Here is a 16,715-nt window from a genome sequence, read left to right on the forward strand (position 1 = left end):
CCATATTTTGGTATTGTACCATACGCACATTTGTAGCCTGTTCAGGAAGATTTGCTTCTAGCTGTTGCATGCTCTTCTATGGCACAGCTAAGCAAGCTTTTTCCTCAACTGCTATTTAAAGACATTATACCTGGGGTTTAATATATATGGCATAGCTGATAATACTGCCAAGACTCCACTGTCTTTAGCCATGGCAAGTGAAATCAATCTAGGCCAAAGAAGATCAAGGGGCTAGTCAACCTTCCCACCAATCAGGAGAGTTATTCTACCACTTTAATTTTCTTCTTCCATATGCAAAAGAAAAACAGCCAAAAACCAAAAAGGACAAAAATTGTGGGTGGTCAACAACAAGAATAATGTAAGGATCAACAGCCCTCAAGAAGCACCCCAAGAGTAGCTTTATGAAGTGTCCATCTCGATCCCCACATTTTTTCTACATTACAAAGACCTGCTGTGTCCTCTTACAATTTCATTTCCCCAACACTCACTTAATATAGTTGTGCAAATGCATCTCACCCTGATCTTCTGTGTTCTAGCACTAAGTGTCAACAAGAATTTACCAATGCACCTGTTATTCAAGTTCTGAATGTCCCCAGAACATACATCTCTAGTATATTGCTGAGAATGGATATTTGCATTCAAATACAGTTTAGGCTACAAGTTAAATTTGTTTAGTAGTTTCAAATGAGTACCTGGTTCTTCACCTGAAAGACAAACCAGCCCAGATGACTTGGTCCTATTTAAAAATTTGCTTATTCCTGTTTTTCTTTTATATTTACTCACTTGATCAACAGCTAAGTAGAAACATAGCTAATTTTACTCCAACATATAGTTTGCAGACCTCACACCTACTTCAATTGAATTTACCTCCTCTCGAAGCTGCCGCTCTCTCTCTTCTTCAAGCTTTTGGATTTCTGCCAATGATAATGTGGTCTGGGACTGACATGCTCCTGAGCTGGATTGCTGGCCCCATGTTGAAGAAGAAGGGAGCTGGGAAAAAGTAGGAAATAATAATAATTACAAATTCTCTGAAGTGAACACTACTGAAACTGCAAACATACCAACAAATCTTTTGATCCCACTGAATAGAAGGGCTACTATAAGATACCTTTAAACAAGACCTTTGGGTATCAGTTTTTCAGTGCAGTCATATTTTTGTTATATGTGCCTGCAACTGCAAGGCAGTGTCAGGGCCGGCTGTGTCCCATGAACAATTACATAATAGGATACAAACTGTTATTCAAAAAAATGGCAACAACTTTGGGGACCAAAACATGTGTGCATTTGCCGAATAAAAAATTAGTTACAATGCATAAACCATTTTGATCAATTTTTTCCTCAAAAACATCATGGTATTTACTTGAAGCATATTTAAGGCTCAGTTACCTCACACTGAAGGCTACTAAAACAGAAAGACAAAGAGTATAAATGTTTTTCAAATTAAGAACTACAAAAAGGAGGAATTAAAAAAAGACTTCTTGCAGGTGCTAGTTGAATTGGGGCCTGCGATGTAGAGATCACTTTTATCTAGACCAAGGGATGCCACCTTTCCACCAGACAAACTAAGCCACATGCTTTCAGGTCTCCATCAACAACTCAGATTCTTAAAAACAAGCCATGACTCTCCTCGAAGTGGAATAAAAAAATTATGTTATTTTTCTCTTCCAGCAACCTTTCTTGGCTGGCTGAGCTCTCTTCCTTCCTTTCCATTTGTTTTAATTTACTCTCCCCTTGTCTCTCTCATCCTTCTCCAAATATTGAGCATCTCTTCCTCCCCAACAACTCTTTGCTTTCCCTTCTCCTTCCTCATCATACAGTTCCACCACTCAGTTCCCTTTCTCTTGATTCAGTCCAATTACCTACACGCCTTCCAAGCTAATTCCATTGGTCCTACACTATGGGGATGTTTTAACTGCACATATTGGGTGAGGGGGAAAGGAAGTTAACTTGTGGAAGAGCATCACCTTCATCTGTGCAAGTTGCTGCTGCTGCTGCTGCTGCTGCAACCGGCGCAGAGCCTCCTGTTGCTGCTGCCTGTGTCTTAATAATTCCTTCTGGCGCTGCAGTTCCAGCTCCTTGTGCTTTCGCTCCTCCTCTTCAAGCTGTAGTCTGGCTGCCTCCTCTTCCATGTGCAACCGGTTTTCCTCTAGTCGACGCTGGGCCTCCTCCTCTTCACGTGCCCATTTGGCAGCCTCCTCTTCCTTCCCAGGATACAAAGAACAGTAAAGTCTCTAAGAGGACTCAGAAGATCTAAATTACTTCATGAAACATGTGATGCTTAGAAGGCCTGACAGAACAGATGGAAGCTTTTTATTTAATTGTATAATATGGTCAGTAAAGAACACATTTATTCAACTTTATCCTTTTCAGGCTGAGGAAATAATTTGGTCTCTTGTCCTTCAAAATACAGATTTCACAATACTCCTTGAATTAGAAGGGGAAGCTTTCCTTATGGTGAAGGCTAGCTACAGGTCAGACAGGACAGAGGGAAAACCCAAATACTGCCCCACCTTTTCCCTGGGATTTTTATTTATATTATTAATGTGCACCTCTACTACTTGCTATTAGCCCCCTCAGTGAAGCGCTGCTGCCAGCTTTGAATGCATGAAATGAGGAAAAGTAGAATAAAAAAGGGAGACAAGGTTTGCAGATCAGATTAGAAATCAGGGGGAGGGAAATTAACACTCAAAAGATAAGATTTATCTATTTCATACTGCTAGAACAGCAAAGGAGAAGGCTCTTACACCAGCAAGCACAAGATTATGTGGTGGGATAAGGAAGGAAGTATTGCTAGATGAATTGCTAGAGTAGAAAGAGAAACAGAGACAGACACTGACATGAAGTTATGAATTTTAACAGTGGGCAACTTTAAAGTGGATTCTGAAGCTAATGTGGAGACAATGAAGTTGTTTGGGGACAGGTATGATGAAGACACCCGTAATAACTATAAGGGTAGCCTAAAATTGCTCCTTACCTATAAGGGGTTAAGAAACTCAAATAACCTGGTTGGCACCTGATCAAAAGAACCAAAGGGGACAAAAGATACTTTCAAACTGGAGGGGGGAGAAGAGGCTTTGTTTTGGGTTTTTTTTTCCCCCGTGTTCACTTGCTCTTGGGACTAAGGGGGTCCGGACATCAATTCATATCCTCCAAACCATTCTGAACCAGTCTCTCATATTACAGAAATTGTAAGTACAGCCAGGCAAGGCATACTAGTTTATCTTTATTTTCTCAACTTGTGGATTTTCACTTTGCTGGGGGGAGGTTTATCCCTGTTTTGTTGTAACTTTGAAACTAAGGCTAGAGGGAGTTCCTCTATGTTTTGTGCATCTTTTGTTACTCTGTAAAGTTATCTTCCAACCTGATTTTACAAAGGGGATTTTTACCCCCCCCTTTTTAAAAAAAAATAAAAAATTCTTTTTAAGAACGGATTCATTTTTTTTTTTTCAGTGTCCAAAGATCCAGGGATTTGGGTCTGTGTTCACTTTGTAACCAATTGGTTAGGATATTATTCTCAAGCCTCCCCAGAAAAGGGGGTGTAAGGGCTTGGGGGGATATTTTGGGGGAATAGGAACTCTAAGTGGTCCTTTCCCGATTCTTTGTCTAAATCACTTGGTGGTGGCAGCATACTGTTCAAGGACAAGGTGGAATTTGTGCCTTGGGAAAGTTTTAACCTAAGCTGGTAAATACAAGCTTAGGGGGTCTTGAATGCAGGTCCCCACATCTTTACCCCAGAGTACAGAGTGGGGAAGGAACCCTGACCATTTTTCAAAAAAAGTGCAAGATGGCTGGCAGAAGGAGTGGACACATAATGGAATCTATAAAGCTAGAATTTAGGAGGCCACAAAAAAAGGAAGTTACAGTAGGATATGAAGGGTCATGGATAAGGTTTTCAAGCAGGAGTGCAGAGTTGGCAGAGTGGAGTCAGGCAGATTGGCAAACACAGGCAATGTGGGAGAAGAGTCAAGGATGAAACAGTATTCTGTAGTAATGTCCAAAACACTACATCTTACAGAGTAAATATTTTACACTATCATGGTAGAGTACTATAAGCATTTTGCCCCTCTTTTTAAATTAATGACGACAGACTGGAAAGCTTAGGCCACAACATATTCTGGAGCCCCAGTCAAGTATGTAATGGAAAGTAAAACATTCAACAAATATAGCTCTGTCACAGGCTGGCTGGCCCCTTAAACTATTCCCACTGAGCTGAGTGTGACAGTGACTTGATATTTGATAAAGATGCAGAAGATCAGAGAGAAGACTATTTACACAGATCTGTGAACTCAGGAGAGGAGACCCAGGAGAGAGTGGAACAAGGGGATTTTCCTTCCTGGGAGAGGCTAAGTGAAGTCAGGCTGGAAGAGGCTCACCGGGAGCAAATTAGGTTCTTTGGGGGGTGGAGCCAAAGATAGGACCTGTAAAGAGTAGGGAGACTTCTGAGGTAAATTATTGGAGTCCCTGGGGAAAGGAGGCAGTGCGGGGAATCCTGTTGGAGGAAAAAGCCACAGAGAACGAACAGGCAGGCTGGCTCCTGTGAAGGGCCAAAGCACCAAGGCTTGTTGGAGAATAGCGGCTTCAGGAAGGTTTATGTTAGGCAGGCAGTGCTTGATACCAGAGACAGTGAAAGGCAGTGGAATGCTAGGAAAGGGTTGAGAACCAGGCCCAGAAGATAAGCTGATTATTTGGGACTCTGAACTACATTGGACATTTTGATAACCTGGAAGGGCTCAGAACTAGCTACTTCTCAGCCAGAACTCAGTGGCATGCAAAGATAGATGGTCTGCAGGGGGAAACAGAGACAACCCCCCTTGCAACATGGCATGGTGCAAGGAGGCGCTCCGCTGATGAATGTGAAATACTACCTACTCCGCCTTCTCAACAATAAAGTTGTGATGGCTTCCCATGGCACCAAGTTTGTTCATTCTTATTACCAGGTTGAAAGGAAAATGTAATCCATGTTTATTCAGTTTAATTCTGCCCACGTGCAGTTCCACTACCAGATTCCCATCCTGATCAGAAAGGCTCATCCTCTACTCAGCTGGTATTACTATTACGTCTTTGCGTTCATTCAGTTCCAGCATCTCCCATGTCTGAGCAGGGTAAATCCCTTGCATTCATTTTCACCTGTTTACGAAGCAACTCTTCTCGCTGACGTCTTTCCTCCTCTTCTCTTCTCCTCTCCTCCAACCTTCTAAGTGCTTCCTCCTGTTGTTGTCGTTCCTCTTCCTCCCGCTGTCGTCTTAGTGCAATTTCCTGCTCTCTCTGCCGCCTCAGGGCTTCTTCCTAAAGATGGGAACAAAAGTGATATACACCAATTCACTAAACAGACCACAAGAGTTGTCTCAGGGAAACCCTGGGCACCCAGCGTTTTTTTTTTTTGTTTTTTTTTTTTTTGGTGTGTTAGTGTTAACACTAAGCATATTATAAAATCCTAGAATCCCAACAATACAAAGTCATGGGTTAACAAATATTGTGGTAGGACATGCATCCCCGAGACAAGTGAGTTTTGATGAAAATGTTGGTTGTTTTTAGGTTGGAATGGTCTCCCAGTTGGTACTAAGAGGGAGAAGGAGGATGCCAGGCCATGGCATGCGGCCCGACACCCCTGTTGGTGCTGGGGGGATTGGCGGAGCTGGTAGGGGCTTCCTATTCAGCTCCATGTCCTTGCAGCTCCTAGGCGGCAGAGGGACCAGGGGATTCGGTGCTCCGGCCACAAGCTCTGACTGCCGCAGATCCCATTGCCCAGGAACCATAGCCAATGGGAGCTGCGGGGGCAGGGCTTGTGGGCAGCTGAGAGACCACACACTGGCCCCTCTGCCACCTAGGAGCTGCAGGGGAGCCATGCCAGTGGGACCCAGGGAGCTACCCACCCCAAGGTAAGCACTCCCCGCTGGCCCCAACACCCCGCCCCTAGCCCTGAGTGCCCTCCAACACATCCAAACTGCTGCTGCTGCTGGCCCAGGGGCTGCCTGGGTCCAGCAGCCCGTGCCAGCCCCCACTGCTGCAGAAGTCACGGTGGTCACGGAAAGTCTCGGAATCAGTGACAGTCTCACAGCCTTAATCATAACACATCAAAGAGACACACATCTTGCAGCATGCCCTGAAGGTCGCACTAATTTTGGGCTCTGATGAATCAAGGGAATGCTAAAACCATTGCCCTCATCAACAATCCTGTACTACATCATAAATGTACCGCATAAATGAAGTATAAACATACAAACTGTCATACAAGATCAAACCAATGGACCAGCTGACTGTCCGGGACAACAGTAACCACAGATGCTTACAGGAAACTACATAATGGACAACTATGGAATGACCTGCCAAAAGGGAAGTTTTTTTTATATTCCCCAGCAGTTAAATGCCCTGAATCATAAGGGTTTATATGCTTTCCGTTATCCTACCTAACATAACTGTGGTTATTCCAGGAGAACAGCTTTGGTTTCCAACTAGTATGAGAAAAAATGGTGACCCTTTGACCATTTTCTCTTTTTGCTTATTTAAATGCCGATATGCCATATTAGGGACGGTCCACGGGCACGTGTAGCATATTGTCTGGGCCAATTCTGAAACCAATGCCTACAGCTAAAATATATTCACTCATGAAGGAAGAAGGATGCAGCAGCTGCTTTTTCATCTGGCTGATAAAAGATGGCCCTAATCTTCAATTACAAGCACTTTCCCTGCCCCCAGCGATAACAAGAAGGGACTCGAAGCAATTTCTGACTTTCTGATGTGGCTCTTAGGTCTATAGGGAAGGGCTCAGAAACTGCATTTTGTTAGTTCGGGGAATGCGAGCAAAGTTTTAATCACAGAACATCTCCCTGCCCAGACTTATGGACAGGCACAATCTCCCAGTCAATGACTAGTGCTCAACACTCTACCTGAAAATGAACCAAAGACATAGGAGCCACTGGGTCCCTCTTGCAAGTCAACAGATCACTAATACCACTGTCCCACTTTCCCTTGTGGGAAGGAGAGTGCAAACGTAGCAAGAGTAGAGAGATTCCTTCCATTCCACAGTTATGAAAGGAGAGACATTGTTGCATCATGGGCAGCTGAAAAATTAAGGGGTGAACGTGAGGAGGGAAATGATCTATTTTTAAGAGTGCTAATAATAAATAGGTTTGATTTATAAACAAATGAAAGCAATAATCCAGATCACGAAAAATTGGGAGCCAAGTAATTTGAACTCCTAGGCGTGATCAACTGGACTCCACTGTTAAAAGAGAATCTTAAATTGGATGAATAAAACAGGAGTCAAGAGAGAATAATGCAATCTCCCAGATTTTCAGATATTTTTTCCTTGATGTTTCTTTCCCAGCTTTTACAGGGTCTTCATATGCAGAGTCACACAAACATACTTAAGAACAGGGTATCAATAGAGAGGCATTCACCACACACAGACCACTCTGACTATCCATTTCCAGTTTTAGAGGGTCTGAGGCAAGAGCCTTTTGGAACTCGGTAATTTATGGAGCTATATAGTTTTCCCCCATCAATTAACTTTATGGCCAAAGGTTCACATGACTCCTTTGGATTAGAAGAAAAATATGAAATATAAAAGTTTTTCTTTGGGAGAGAAATATGGTTTGACATTCGGATATTTAAAAACTATCCTTGTGTAACTGTCAAAGCCCTTTTATAGACTTCTCAGCAGCTAGATGCTGGTTTACTGATCCACCATTTGCATGTTGTAACAGGAAAAGAAATACCGGGAGCTTGACTCAGAGTTCCAATTCAGCAGATTCTTTTACTTTCTTTATGTTGTATTCCAAAAGACAGGCAAACATACCATAGGCACGTCTACACTATAAACTTAAGTTGTCTTAAGTTAAATTGACATACAGCCACCGCAGTAATTACTGCGGATTTTCATGTCCACACTACCCTCCTTCTGTTGGTGGAGAATGTCCTCACCAGGTGCTCTTGCACTGACTTAAAAGGGGCAGCATGGGGGGCCGAGAGCACAGTCTCACAGCTCCAGGTGGAGCTCCCTGCACAGAGAGCCCTGCTGCCACATATCCTCCTGGCTCCAAGTACAGATGGCAGCCTGGTTCTGAGTGGGGAGCTGGGGGGCCAGCTGTAGCTGTGAGCCAGGCACAGGATTCACAGCAAGGAGCCTACCAGACTTTCTTGTCAATTTCATGACTTCAGCATGGAGCCGTGAAATTGACAAGAATGACAGCCAACAATCAATGTAAGTAATGCAGTGTCTACACAGACAACACTGCATTGCACTAACTATACCGACACAAGACACAAGCCTTATGCCTCTTGTGGAAGTGGAGTTATGTGAGTGCAGTAGGGCACTTACATAGGCAGGAGCAAGGCTGTAGTGAAGACACTGACATAATTAGGTCGACATAAGGCATCTTATATTGATCTAACTCTGTAGTGGAGACCGGATCTATGGTTGCTCTGAAATGTAATCCTCCTGTTTCACATTCATAATCCACTTATCTACAAAAATTTCTGGAAAGCATTATCTGGTGTGCAATGTTCCACAAAGAGTCAATATTTAATTTAATGCCTCAAATATTTTATTTCTGAGTTTGAAAGTGTACCAATTCCTCATGTAAATGTATTAAAGATCATGGAATTGTATACACATGCTCTGGAAAAAATGGATATATATGATATGTTGGTGCCCTTTAAAACTTGCCAGTTACCATTGTCTGTTACTGGAATTTGCAGTACTCCCCTCAATGTATTTAAAATTGGTAATTATTGCAAATATAGCAAATAAGTGTTTATACTAGGGCTGTTGATTAGATTAAGTGCAGTTAACTCACGCGATTAACTCAAAAAAGAAATCATGATAAACAGTGCAATTAAAACTGATTAATAGCAATTAATATTTTTAAACAATAGAATACCAGTTGAAATGTATTAAATATTTTTGGATGTTTTGCTACGTTTTCAAATATATTGATTTCAATTACAATACAGAATACAAAGTGTACAGTGCTCACTTTATCTCATCTTTTATTACAAATATTTACACTGTAAAAATGATAAAAGAAACTATTTTTCAATTTACCTTATACAAGTACTGTGGTGCGATCTCTATTGTGAAAGTGTAACTTACACATTTACTTTTTTTTAAAAAATACACAACTGCACTCAAAAACAACGTAAAACTTTAGACCCTACAAGTCCACTCAGTCCTACTTCTTGTTCAGCCAATCGCTCAGACAAACAAGTTTGTTTACATTTCCAGGAGATAATGCTGCCCACTTCTGATTTACAATGTCACCTGAAAGTGAAAACAGGTGTTTGCACGGCACTTTTGTAGCCGGCATTGCAAAGTATTTAGGTGCCAGATATGCTACACCTTCGTATGCCTCTTCTTGCTTCAGCCACCATTCCAGAGAACATGCTTCCATATGGATAACGCTCATTAAAAAAAATGATGCGTTAATTACATCTTAGATTGCACTCCTTGGGGGAGAATTGTACGTCCCCTGCTCTGTTTTACCTGCATTTTGCCACATAGTTCATGTTATAGCAGTCTCGGATGATGACCCAGCACGTTTGTTTTAAGAACACTTTCGCTGCAGATTTGACAAAACACAAAGAAGGTACCAATGTGAGATTTCAAAAGACAGCTACAGCACTTGACCCAAGGTTTAAGAATCTGAAGTGTCTTCCAAAAATCTGAGAGGGACGAGGTGTGGAGCATGCTTTCAGAAGTCTTAAAAGAGCAACACTCTTGATGCAGAAACTACAGAACCAAAACCAACAAAAAAGAAAATCAACCTTCTGTAGTGGTATTTGACTCAGATGATGAAAATGAACATGCGTCGGTCTGCATAGCTTTGGATCATCATCAAGCAGAACTCATCATCAGCATGGACGCGTATCCTTTGGAATGGTGGTTGAAGCATGAAGGGACATATGAATCCTCAACACATCTGGCACATAAATATCTTGCGACGTTGGCTACAACAGTGTCATGAAAATGCCTGTTCTCACTTTCAGGTGACATTGTAAACATGAAGCGAGCAGCATTATCACCTGCAACTCTAAACAAACTTGTTTGTCTGAGCGATTGGTTGAACAACAAGTAGGATGAGCTGACTTGCGGGCTCTAAAATTTTACGTTTATTTTTGAATGCAGTTATTTTTTTGTACATAATTCTACATTTGTAAATTCAATGTTCATGATAAAGAGATTGCACTACAGTATTGTATTAGGTGAATTGAAAAATACTATTTCTTTTGTTTTTTGCAGTGCAAATATTTGTAATAAAAATAAATATAAAGTAAGCACTGTACACTTTGTATTCTGCGTTGTAATTGAAATCAATTTGAAAATGTAGAAAACATCCAAAAATATTTAAATAAACGGTATCCTATTATTGTTTAACATTGCAATTAATTTTTTTTAATTGCTTGACAGCCCTAGTTTTTACTGGTTAAGATTTTAAGGGCTATTAATTCTTTTTCAATTTTCTGTACTCCCAATCTACGTTTGACCTTTGCCTTAGTTTCTGGTCTTTAAATACAAGTTTCTTCTATGCCAAGTTTACTTATTTTGTTACCCATAACAGCTATTCCTAGAAGACCCATCATGATATGAAGCACTAAATACAGGAAGAGTTAGATTCACAGTCAGTCTTGTCCATAGAATCGATTCTGTGTATTTCTCTATGTATTATCACTCTGTAAAGGATGCAATTTTTCAATCTGATCATTATCTCAGTGAACTGTGTTTCTCTCTGAAATGAGCAAACTGATTTTTTATCCTTACACAACGTTTTTGATTATCAAAATAGGATCCTAACCACAAGGAGACGTTTAATACAATGCAGAAAAGGTAAACTGGAAAGGAAGAAATCAGAGGGGAAAAATCGTAAATTATTCCCCTCAACGCACACGAGGCAAGTCATACAGCAACTTGAGGACAAATAATCACTGGTAGCTAACCTATGGGAGCTCTAAATTCCAACATAAACAGCGACAGAGTCAACATTTACCTTGTCTGGTTGCTGAGCTCTCTTACTGAGAAAAAGTTTACAAGCTAGTCATCTCTACTCCATGCTCAGCAAACACATATGAAGATTTCCCTGCCATGTTCAACAGTATTTGGAACCTCAAATCCTTAGCACGGATGTCAGAAATCACCTATGACACATATTGCAGGCTTTACTATTTTGTGTTGGAATCCAGCTCCTTTATACAATGGTTCCGATACCATCTACCCCAGCTGCTGTTTGACTCACATGCCTCAATACAGGCTGTAACAGCAGTAAAATTGACAGGACTATACACCTGAAAGTTAAAGGTGACAGAGTGACAACTGGTCTCAGTTTTCTTCATAATCTTCTAAAACATGCCGTCTTTGGAAACATGAAACAAGTGAGATTTCTTTTGATCCTTCCTCACATTTAATGCCTTTGAATGAAATGATCAGAAACACTACTGGTATACATAGTATATAAAGATACCTCTCTCTACATAGCTATACTGACAGATCTCAAATGTTTTTTCCAACTTTATCAATCTTTCCTATTCCCCTCATGTATGTTTTCCTATCTACTCTTTCTATCTTTGCCTCTATATCGCCTTTTCTCTTCTCTAATACTTTCAACAGAATTACTCTCAGATAAATTTCAAATTGAGATAGCAGATTTTAAGCACATTTTTCTCCCTTTTCAGCAGGGTTTTGTTCATTTGTTTTGTTTTTTGTGTTTTGAGAGAGAACCACCTTTCACAAGTGTTTTAACAATGACCCTGGAAAAAAGTTTGAGTTCTCTCTACTTCTAATATCCCAACTTATCTGAAAGCATTTTTCCACTTGAAAAAAGGAAACGTTTGGTCTTAAAAAATTACTTGCCAAAGAAACCTCTTAGCAGGTAAAAATAAAATATAAAGAAGAAATCTGTTTCTCTTATATCCTTTGTTCTTTCTAACCACTTCCTTAAAAGGCACAGAATTTCAAATAAATTAAAGCAGCATGATGAGAGAAAATGTTTATTTTTCTACATCACCAATAAAAACACAGTTTAGTGTAGCAGCAATTCTCTAACAATGCAGCCAGTTCAAGTAACAGTGACTGACCAAATTGTTTTCTGACAGACCACCTCCACACTGGAAATATGATGCAGAGAACCAGAAAGAAAAAAAAAAATCACACAAAAAAACCTTATTTTGTTAAACTGGTACATGGCTGATGTGGCCTTCGACATTTTTAGTCATAGATGGGGTGTGATGAGGAGCTGAGAAGCATGACAATTTTATTTCAATCAAACTCTCTCTCTAGTGGCCCTCAGCCACACTAGACTCTTGGCTTTAAGGGTTGAACTTCTTTTTATAAGGAAAGCTAACCACATTTTCCTTATTTCACTTCAAAACTCTAAATCCAGAGATGGTTTATCAACTTTGACCTCTTCTATATCTTAATTTTTTAAAATGTTTTTCTAGTAATATGGTGCCCCAAAATGTTCATAATATTCCAGGGTTTGTTCACACCAACTATTATGTGAAGTGCCATGATTATTCCTTCTAATTTGTGCTGTCCCTATACTGAGGAAGTACCAATAGTCATTTTCCATTCTATATGGATCTTGTCACTATCCTTTTTGTCCCACCCCAATTTCATGAATCTCGCCAGTGTACATACCTTGCTGCGCAAGTTTCCTTTCAAATATTTAAAATGAGACTAAGAGCACCAGAGAAAATACTTATGTAGGGTTTTCAGTTTTAGATTAACCTAGAATCCATTGAAGCAGGAAAGTGATCAGTTTTTGTAAAATGTTCACTAAAAATACCTGAAATTTTTAATGCTTGCAATGCTGAAAACAGCTTGAAGATGGCACTGACAAGGTCTACAGATCTCCCAATCTGCCTGGGATCTCATCCCCTGGAGACAGGACTTTAAAAGGGGACAATTTTAGATATAGTTCAGGGAAACTATGATCCCGGTCATTAATCTATGATCCAGCTTACTGTTGTACAATGTAGTGAAAAAACAGACTGGATTACCATGGAATTCCCTCTTACATAAACTGCAACTATTTACTAGTATCTTTTAATCTCATAAAATCAATTTATAATAAAAATGAATTTAGAGTTCACTATCAATAATATACTTACTAACCTTATATACTAGTCTTTTATGCAGTATTGTATCAAAAGCCTTCCTGAAGTCCATGCAGAATAAGTCTACAGCTTCACCCTTCTCAGCTCTGTCACCTCCTCAAAAGAATTTAATTAATTTGTTAAGCGTTATCTCCTCTATAAATCTGTGCTAATTAACTTTGATTAGTCTGTCATTAGTTACCAGAATTTCTTCCAGTATAGAAATCAGATTTCAAGATTAGCCTGGTTATTCTGTTGATTTTTTAAAAAGTATGAACGTAACATTTTTCTTTCCAGTGAAAAGATTAAAAACGTAATTCTGCCTGACTTTCAGAATTATGGAGCCATGGTAACAGCTTCATAATCAACATAAGACACTTTCCATTATAAGACCAATTTTGATACCTCTCCCGGTCCACCTTCAAATAAAAAAAAAAAATTTCTGTGAAATTCCATATTGGTAATATCCTGCCAAAAGTGACAGTTTCTGTGCAAAGCCAAAGTGGATATGACTGGCCATTTCAGAGATAATGCCAGAAAGTGACTGGCATTTCGTTTCCAAAAGTTTACCATTCCTGCCATTGTATATGTCGGAAATAATCTGGCCTAGGAGGTCTACAGTTAGAACTAGAGTGCATGAGATATACTGAATTACACAGAATGGACAACTGAAAAGTTATTTATTACAAAAAATTAGTATGAAAATTCTGTACTGCTTGAGTGCTACAGTCTACCCTGGCATTTTCCAGCCACAGGAATTCAGTCCCCAACTATGCTACCAATTACTCGCCATTACAAACTGAAGTGATTCCATCTACATAAACATCACATGCATTAACAATGGTAAAATACAAAAAAAAACTTCATAAAAATTGAGTTATAGTTCACAATAATACAGTTTTATTTGAATGTCAAATAACAAAAACCAAGTATTTGGAAGGGAGAAAATTTTTAATCAAGGTTTCACAACCAACCTGAACATCACCCCAGCCTTTAAACCAGAAATCCTCCTACAACTACTCATCCTTGAAGACATAACATTCTAACATGAGCCAAAAAGCCCTTATGTTATACCACCTACCTACTGTATATGGTCCAGAGACTTGCACACAGAAAATCTTCCAGTGCACCATACACCTTTTATGGGATAGTTATACCAACGTTTTCCTTCTTATCTGAACAGACCAGAAACGTAACCCTTCTACATACCAATCTTCTACTATGATTATTCATTTCTCATATACAATAAAAAAACAAAACCAAACCCAAAAAACCCACCATCCCATTTTGAGCTAAAGAGATTAAGCATCCATATTCACCCTTCCTGTACAGACTAGCAACACTAATATACTGCCTGTATTTGGCTGGGAAGATGACTGACTGACTAACCACCACTTCAAAACATGTATTTGGTAGGAATTTAAGATGCATCAGCAGAATCATCTTAACTTATTCTAAATTCATCATGAGTATGTTGTTACGACCTGATGTTCACTGCTTAAGCAATCTGCCACCAGAAAAGCTGCCAGTTGTGTATGACATTTAAGCTCACAGATATTGGGTAGCTCACAATCACTTTTAATAGCTGAGTAAGCATGACATGAATTACTACTTGCATTGGAGTATACTGTATTGCTCAGAGGCATCTAAGTAAGCATTAGGGAACTTTGTGCTATTCACTGAGCACACATGCAGAGGAGGACAAGGTCTTTACCACAAAGAGTTTACAGTCAAAGATGAGATTCAATGAGAGGAAAAGAAACAGAAATAAGAGCATAAGTTTACACAGGCTATGTGCATAATTAGATTTTAAATCTTTAAAAATAAATTTCAGCAAAGTTTAAATCTCCTATAATGTGGGGGATCTTTTTAAAGATACCAAGCCCTTCACTCTAATCCAGGACTTGAGAGTTTGAGGTTTACCTTGAACATATCCATGAAAAAGCTACTCTTTTCAGAAGAGCTGAAAGTACAGTTCTAAAATGGAAAAAACACCAAGATCATGGATTCCTCTTACCAGAGTGATGGACCATTAAAAAAAAAGTCTACTCTGACAATAAAGAGTATTGAAGCCTATTTGGAGAGGTTTGTGTGAAGAACATAAGAAAAAGCCTTCAGTATTAAGCTGAGGTTCATTTTTAGAAATGGATGTTAATTTGTGGTTTTAGTCTTGAGATTGATTTATGGCTACAGGTAATATGCAAGTGAATAGGTAAGTTCTCTATTTTTCAGTCTGATTTAGACTACTTGTCCTCTCAAAATGAAGGGGACAAGCCCTTCCTTATTTAAAAAAGTTTAAACGTAAGCGTCCACTTTGTAGGAATCTGCATCCATTTTGTAGGAATCTACACATCTTCTGCACTAAGCTCCAACAGGTTGATGGAAAGGCAGATCCTAGAATGAGACTCTCCCCCTTGACATGACAGGTTTCCAATGTGAGCTCCCCAGATAAAGCTCACATCTATTGTAATTCTGTTCAACAGGTGGTCTGTGAGGGGCTTCTGCCAGCAGATATTTCCCAAGAATTTAAGAATATGCTTGTAAAGGATCAGAGATCTGCTCTCCTCCTGGTTGTCCCACTGGGGCAAAAGGTTGGTTTGCAGGTATCAAGGGAAATACCAAGCCAAAGAGAATTTTGATATTAGACATTTCCCTTCTAGCAAGGCTCATTTTTCTATTGGCAGTTATGGTCCTGCTTCTTCAACTGCACAAAGGAGTTAAACCTAGTTTTGGAATGGTCAACCTAGACAAGAGAAAATGAAGTGTAACTGGACTACTAGATACCTAGAGGTGGTTAGAGTCACATCCTCTTTAATTTAGATCCCAAAAAGGAGGGAACAAAGTATTCCATTCACAGAGGAAAATGAAATAGTCACAAGGAGGCTCCTTGGCTGTAGATCGAAATGAAACAAAATGCAAGGCTGCTTCTTTCAGCCAATGATCCAGATGGACCAAAGCAAAGCAAAAAAGACAATTCTCACCATGGCAACAATGTCAGTTATTTCTCCAGTTATTCCTATCCACTAGCCAGGGGATGATTAATGAATCTCCCAGGACAAGAGGAAACTAGAGAGGAGCTCTTCTTTCTTCCTAAGAACTTTTCTCACTCCCTGCTTCTGGAAGTCTGCTTTTTTATGCCGCCCTCCACCGCAGTTCAGGAGTCACAGCTGTCAAATCTACCTCCCAGCAGTTTGAATATTCAACAGCTGCCACTTCTTCTCTTCAAGTCTGGCCAGCAGGACTGTGAAACATCTGATGGGCAAGAATCCTTATTTTCACATACTTGCCCTTTGACACAAGGATCACACCAGTTTGGTATGCAGTAGGAATTAATGGGCTTTTCTGAAAATGCTTTATAAAATCGCTCCATGGAAGATGCGAGGAGATTTCTTGATTTAAAAAAGGAAGCTTTCCATAGGGCAGTGATCGGCAACCTTTGGCACGCGGCCCGCTGGGATAAGGCCCCTGGCAGGCCAGGCAGGTTTGTTTACCTGCTGCATCCACAGGTTCAGCTGATTGCAGCTCCCACTGGCTGTGGTTAGCCGCTCCAGGCCAATGAGGGCTGCGGGAAGCGGTGGCCAGCACATCCCTCAGCCCACGCTGCTTCCCGCAGCCCCCGTTGGCCT

At 40.2% G+C, this 16,715-nt stretch overlaps 1 protein-coding gene across 9 annotated transcripts in view; it reads right to left on the reverse strand.

Moving 5' to 3' along the window:
• Positions 1–16,715, reverse strand: part of GIGYF2 (GRB10 interacting GYF protein 2) — a 156,720-nt gene that overhangs the window by 20,468 nt on the left and 119,537 nt on the right. For 8 of the 9 annotated variants that reach the window (XM_043492790.1, XM_043492789.1, XM_043492788.1 and 5 more), the window contains 3 exons: positions 5,116–5,286; positions 1,965–2,201; positions 868–990 (listed from right to left, as the gene is read on the reverse strand). In XM_043492790.1, the coding sequence (XP_043348725.1) occupies positions 868–990; positions 1,965–2,201; positions 5,116–5,286 (531 nt within the window). The remainder of the gene's footprint in view (positions 1–867; positions 991–1,964; positions 2,202–5,115; positions 5,287–16,715) is intronic. The other variant, XM_038415397.2, reaches the window with a different exon arrangement.

The sequence above is a fragment of the Dermochelys coriacea genome, chromosome 9, assembly GCF_009764565.3.
Source record: "Dermochelys coriacea isolate rDerCor1 chromosome 9, rDerCor1.pri.v4, whole genome shotgun sequence".
In the NCBI taxonomy this organism is placed as follows: domain Eukaryota; kingdom Metazoa; phylum Chordata; order Testudines; family Dermochelyidae; genus Dermochelys; species Dermochelys coriacea.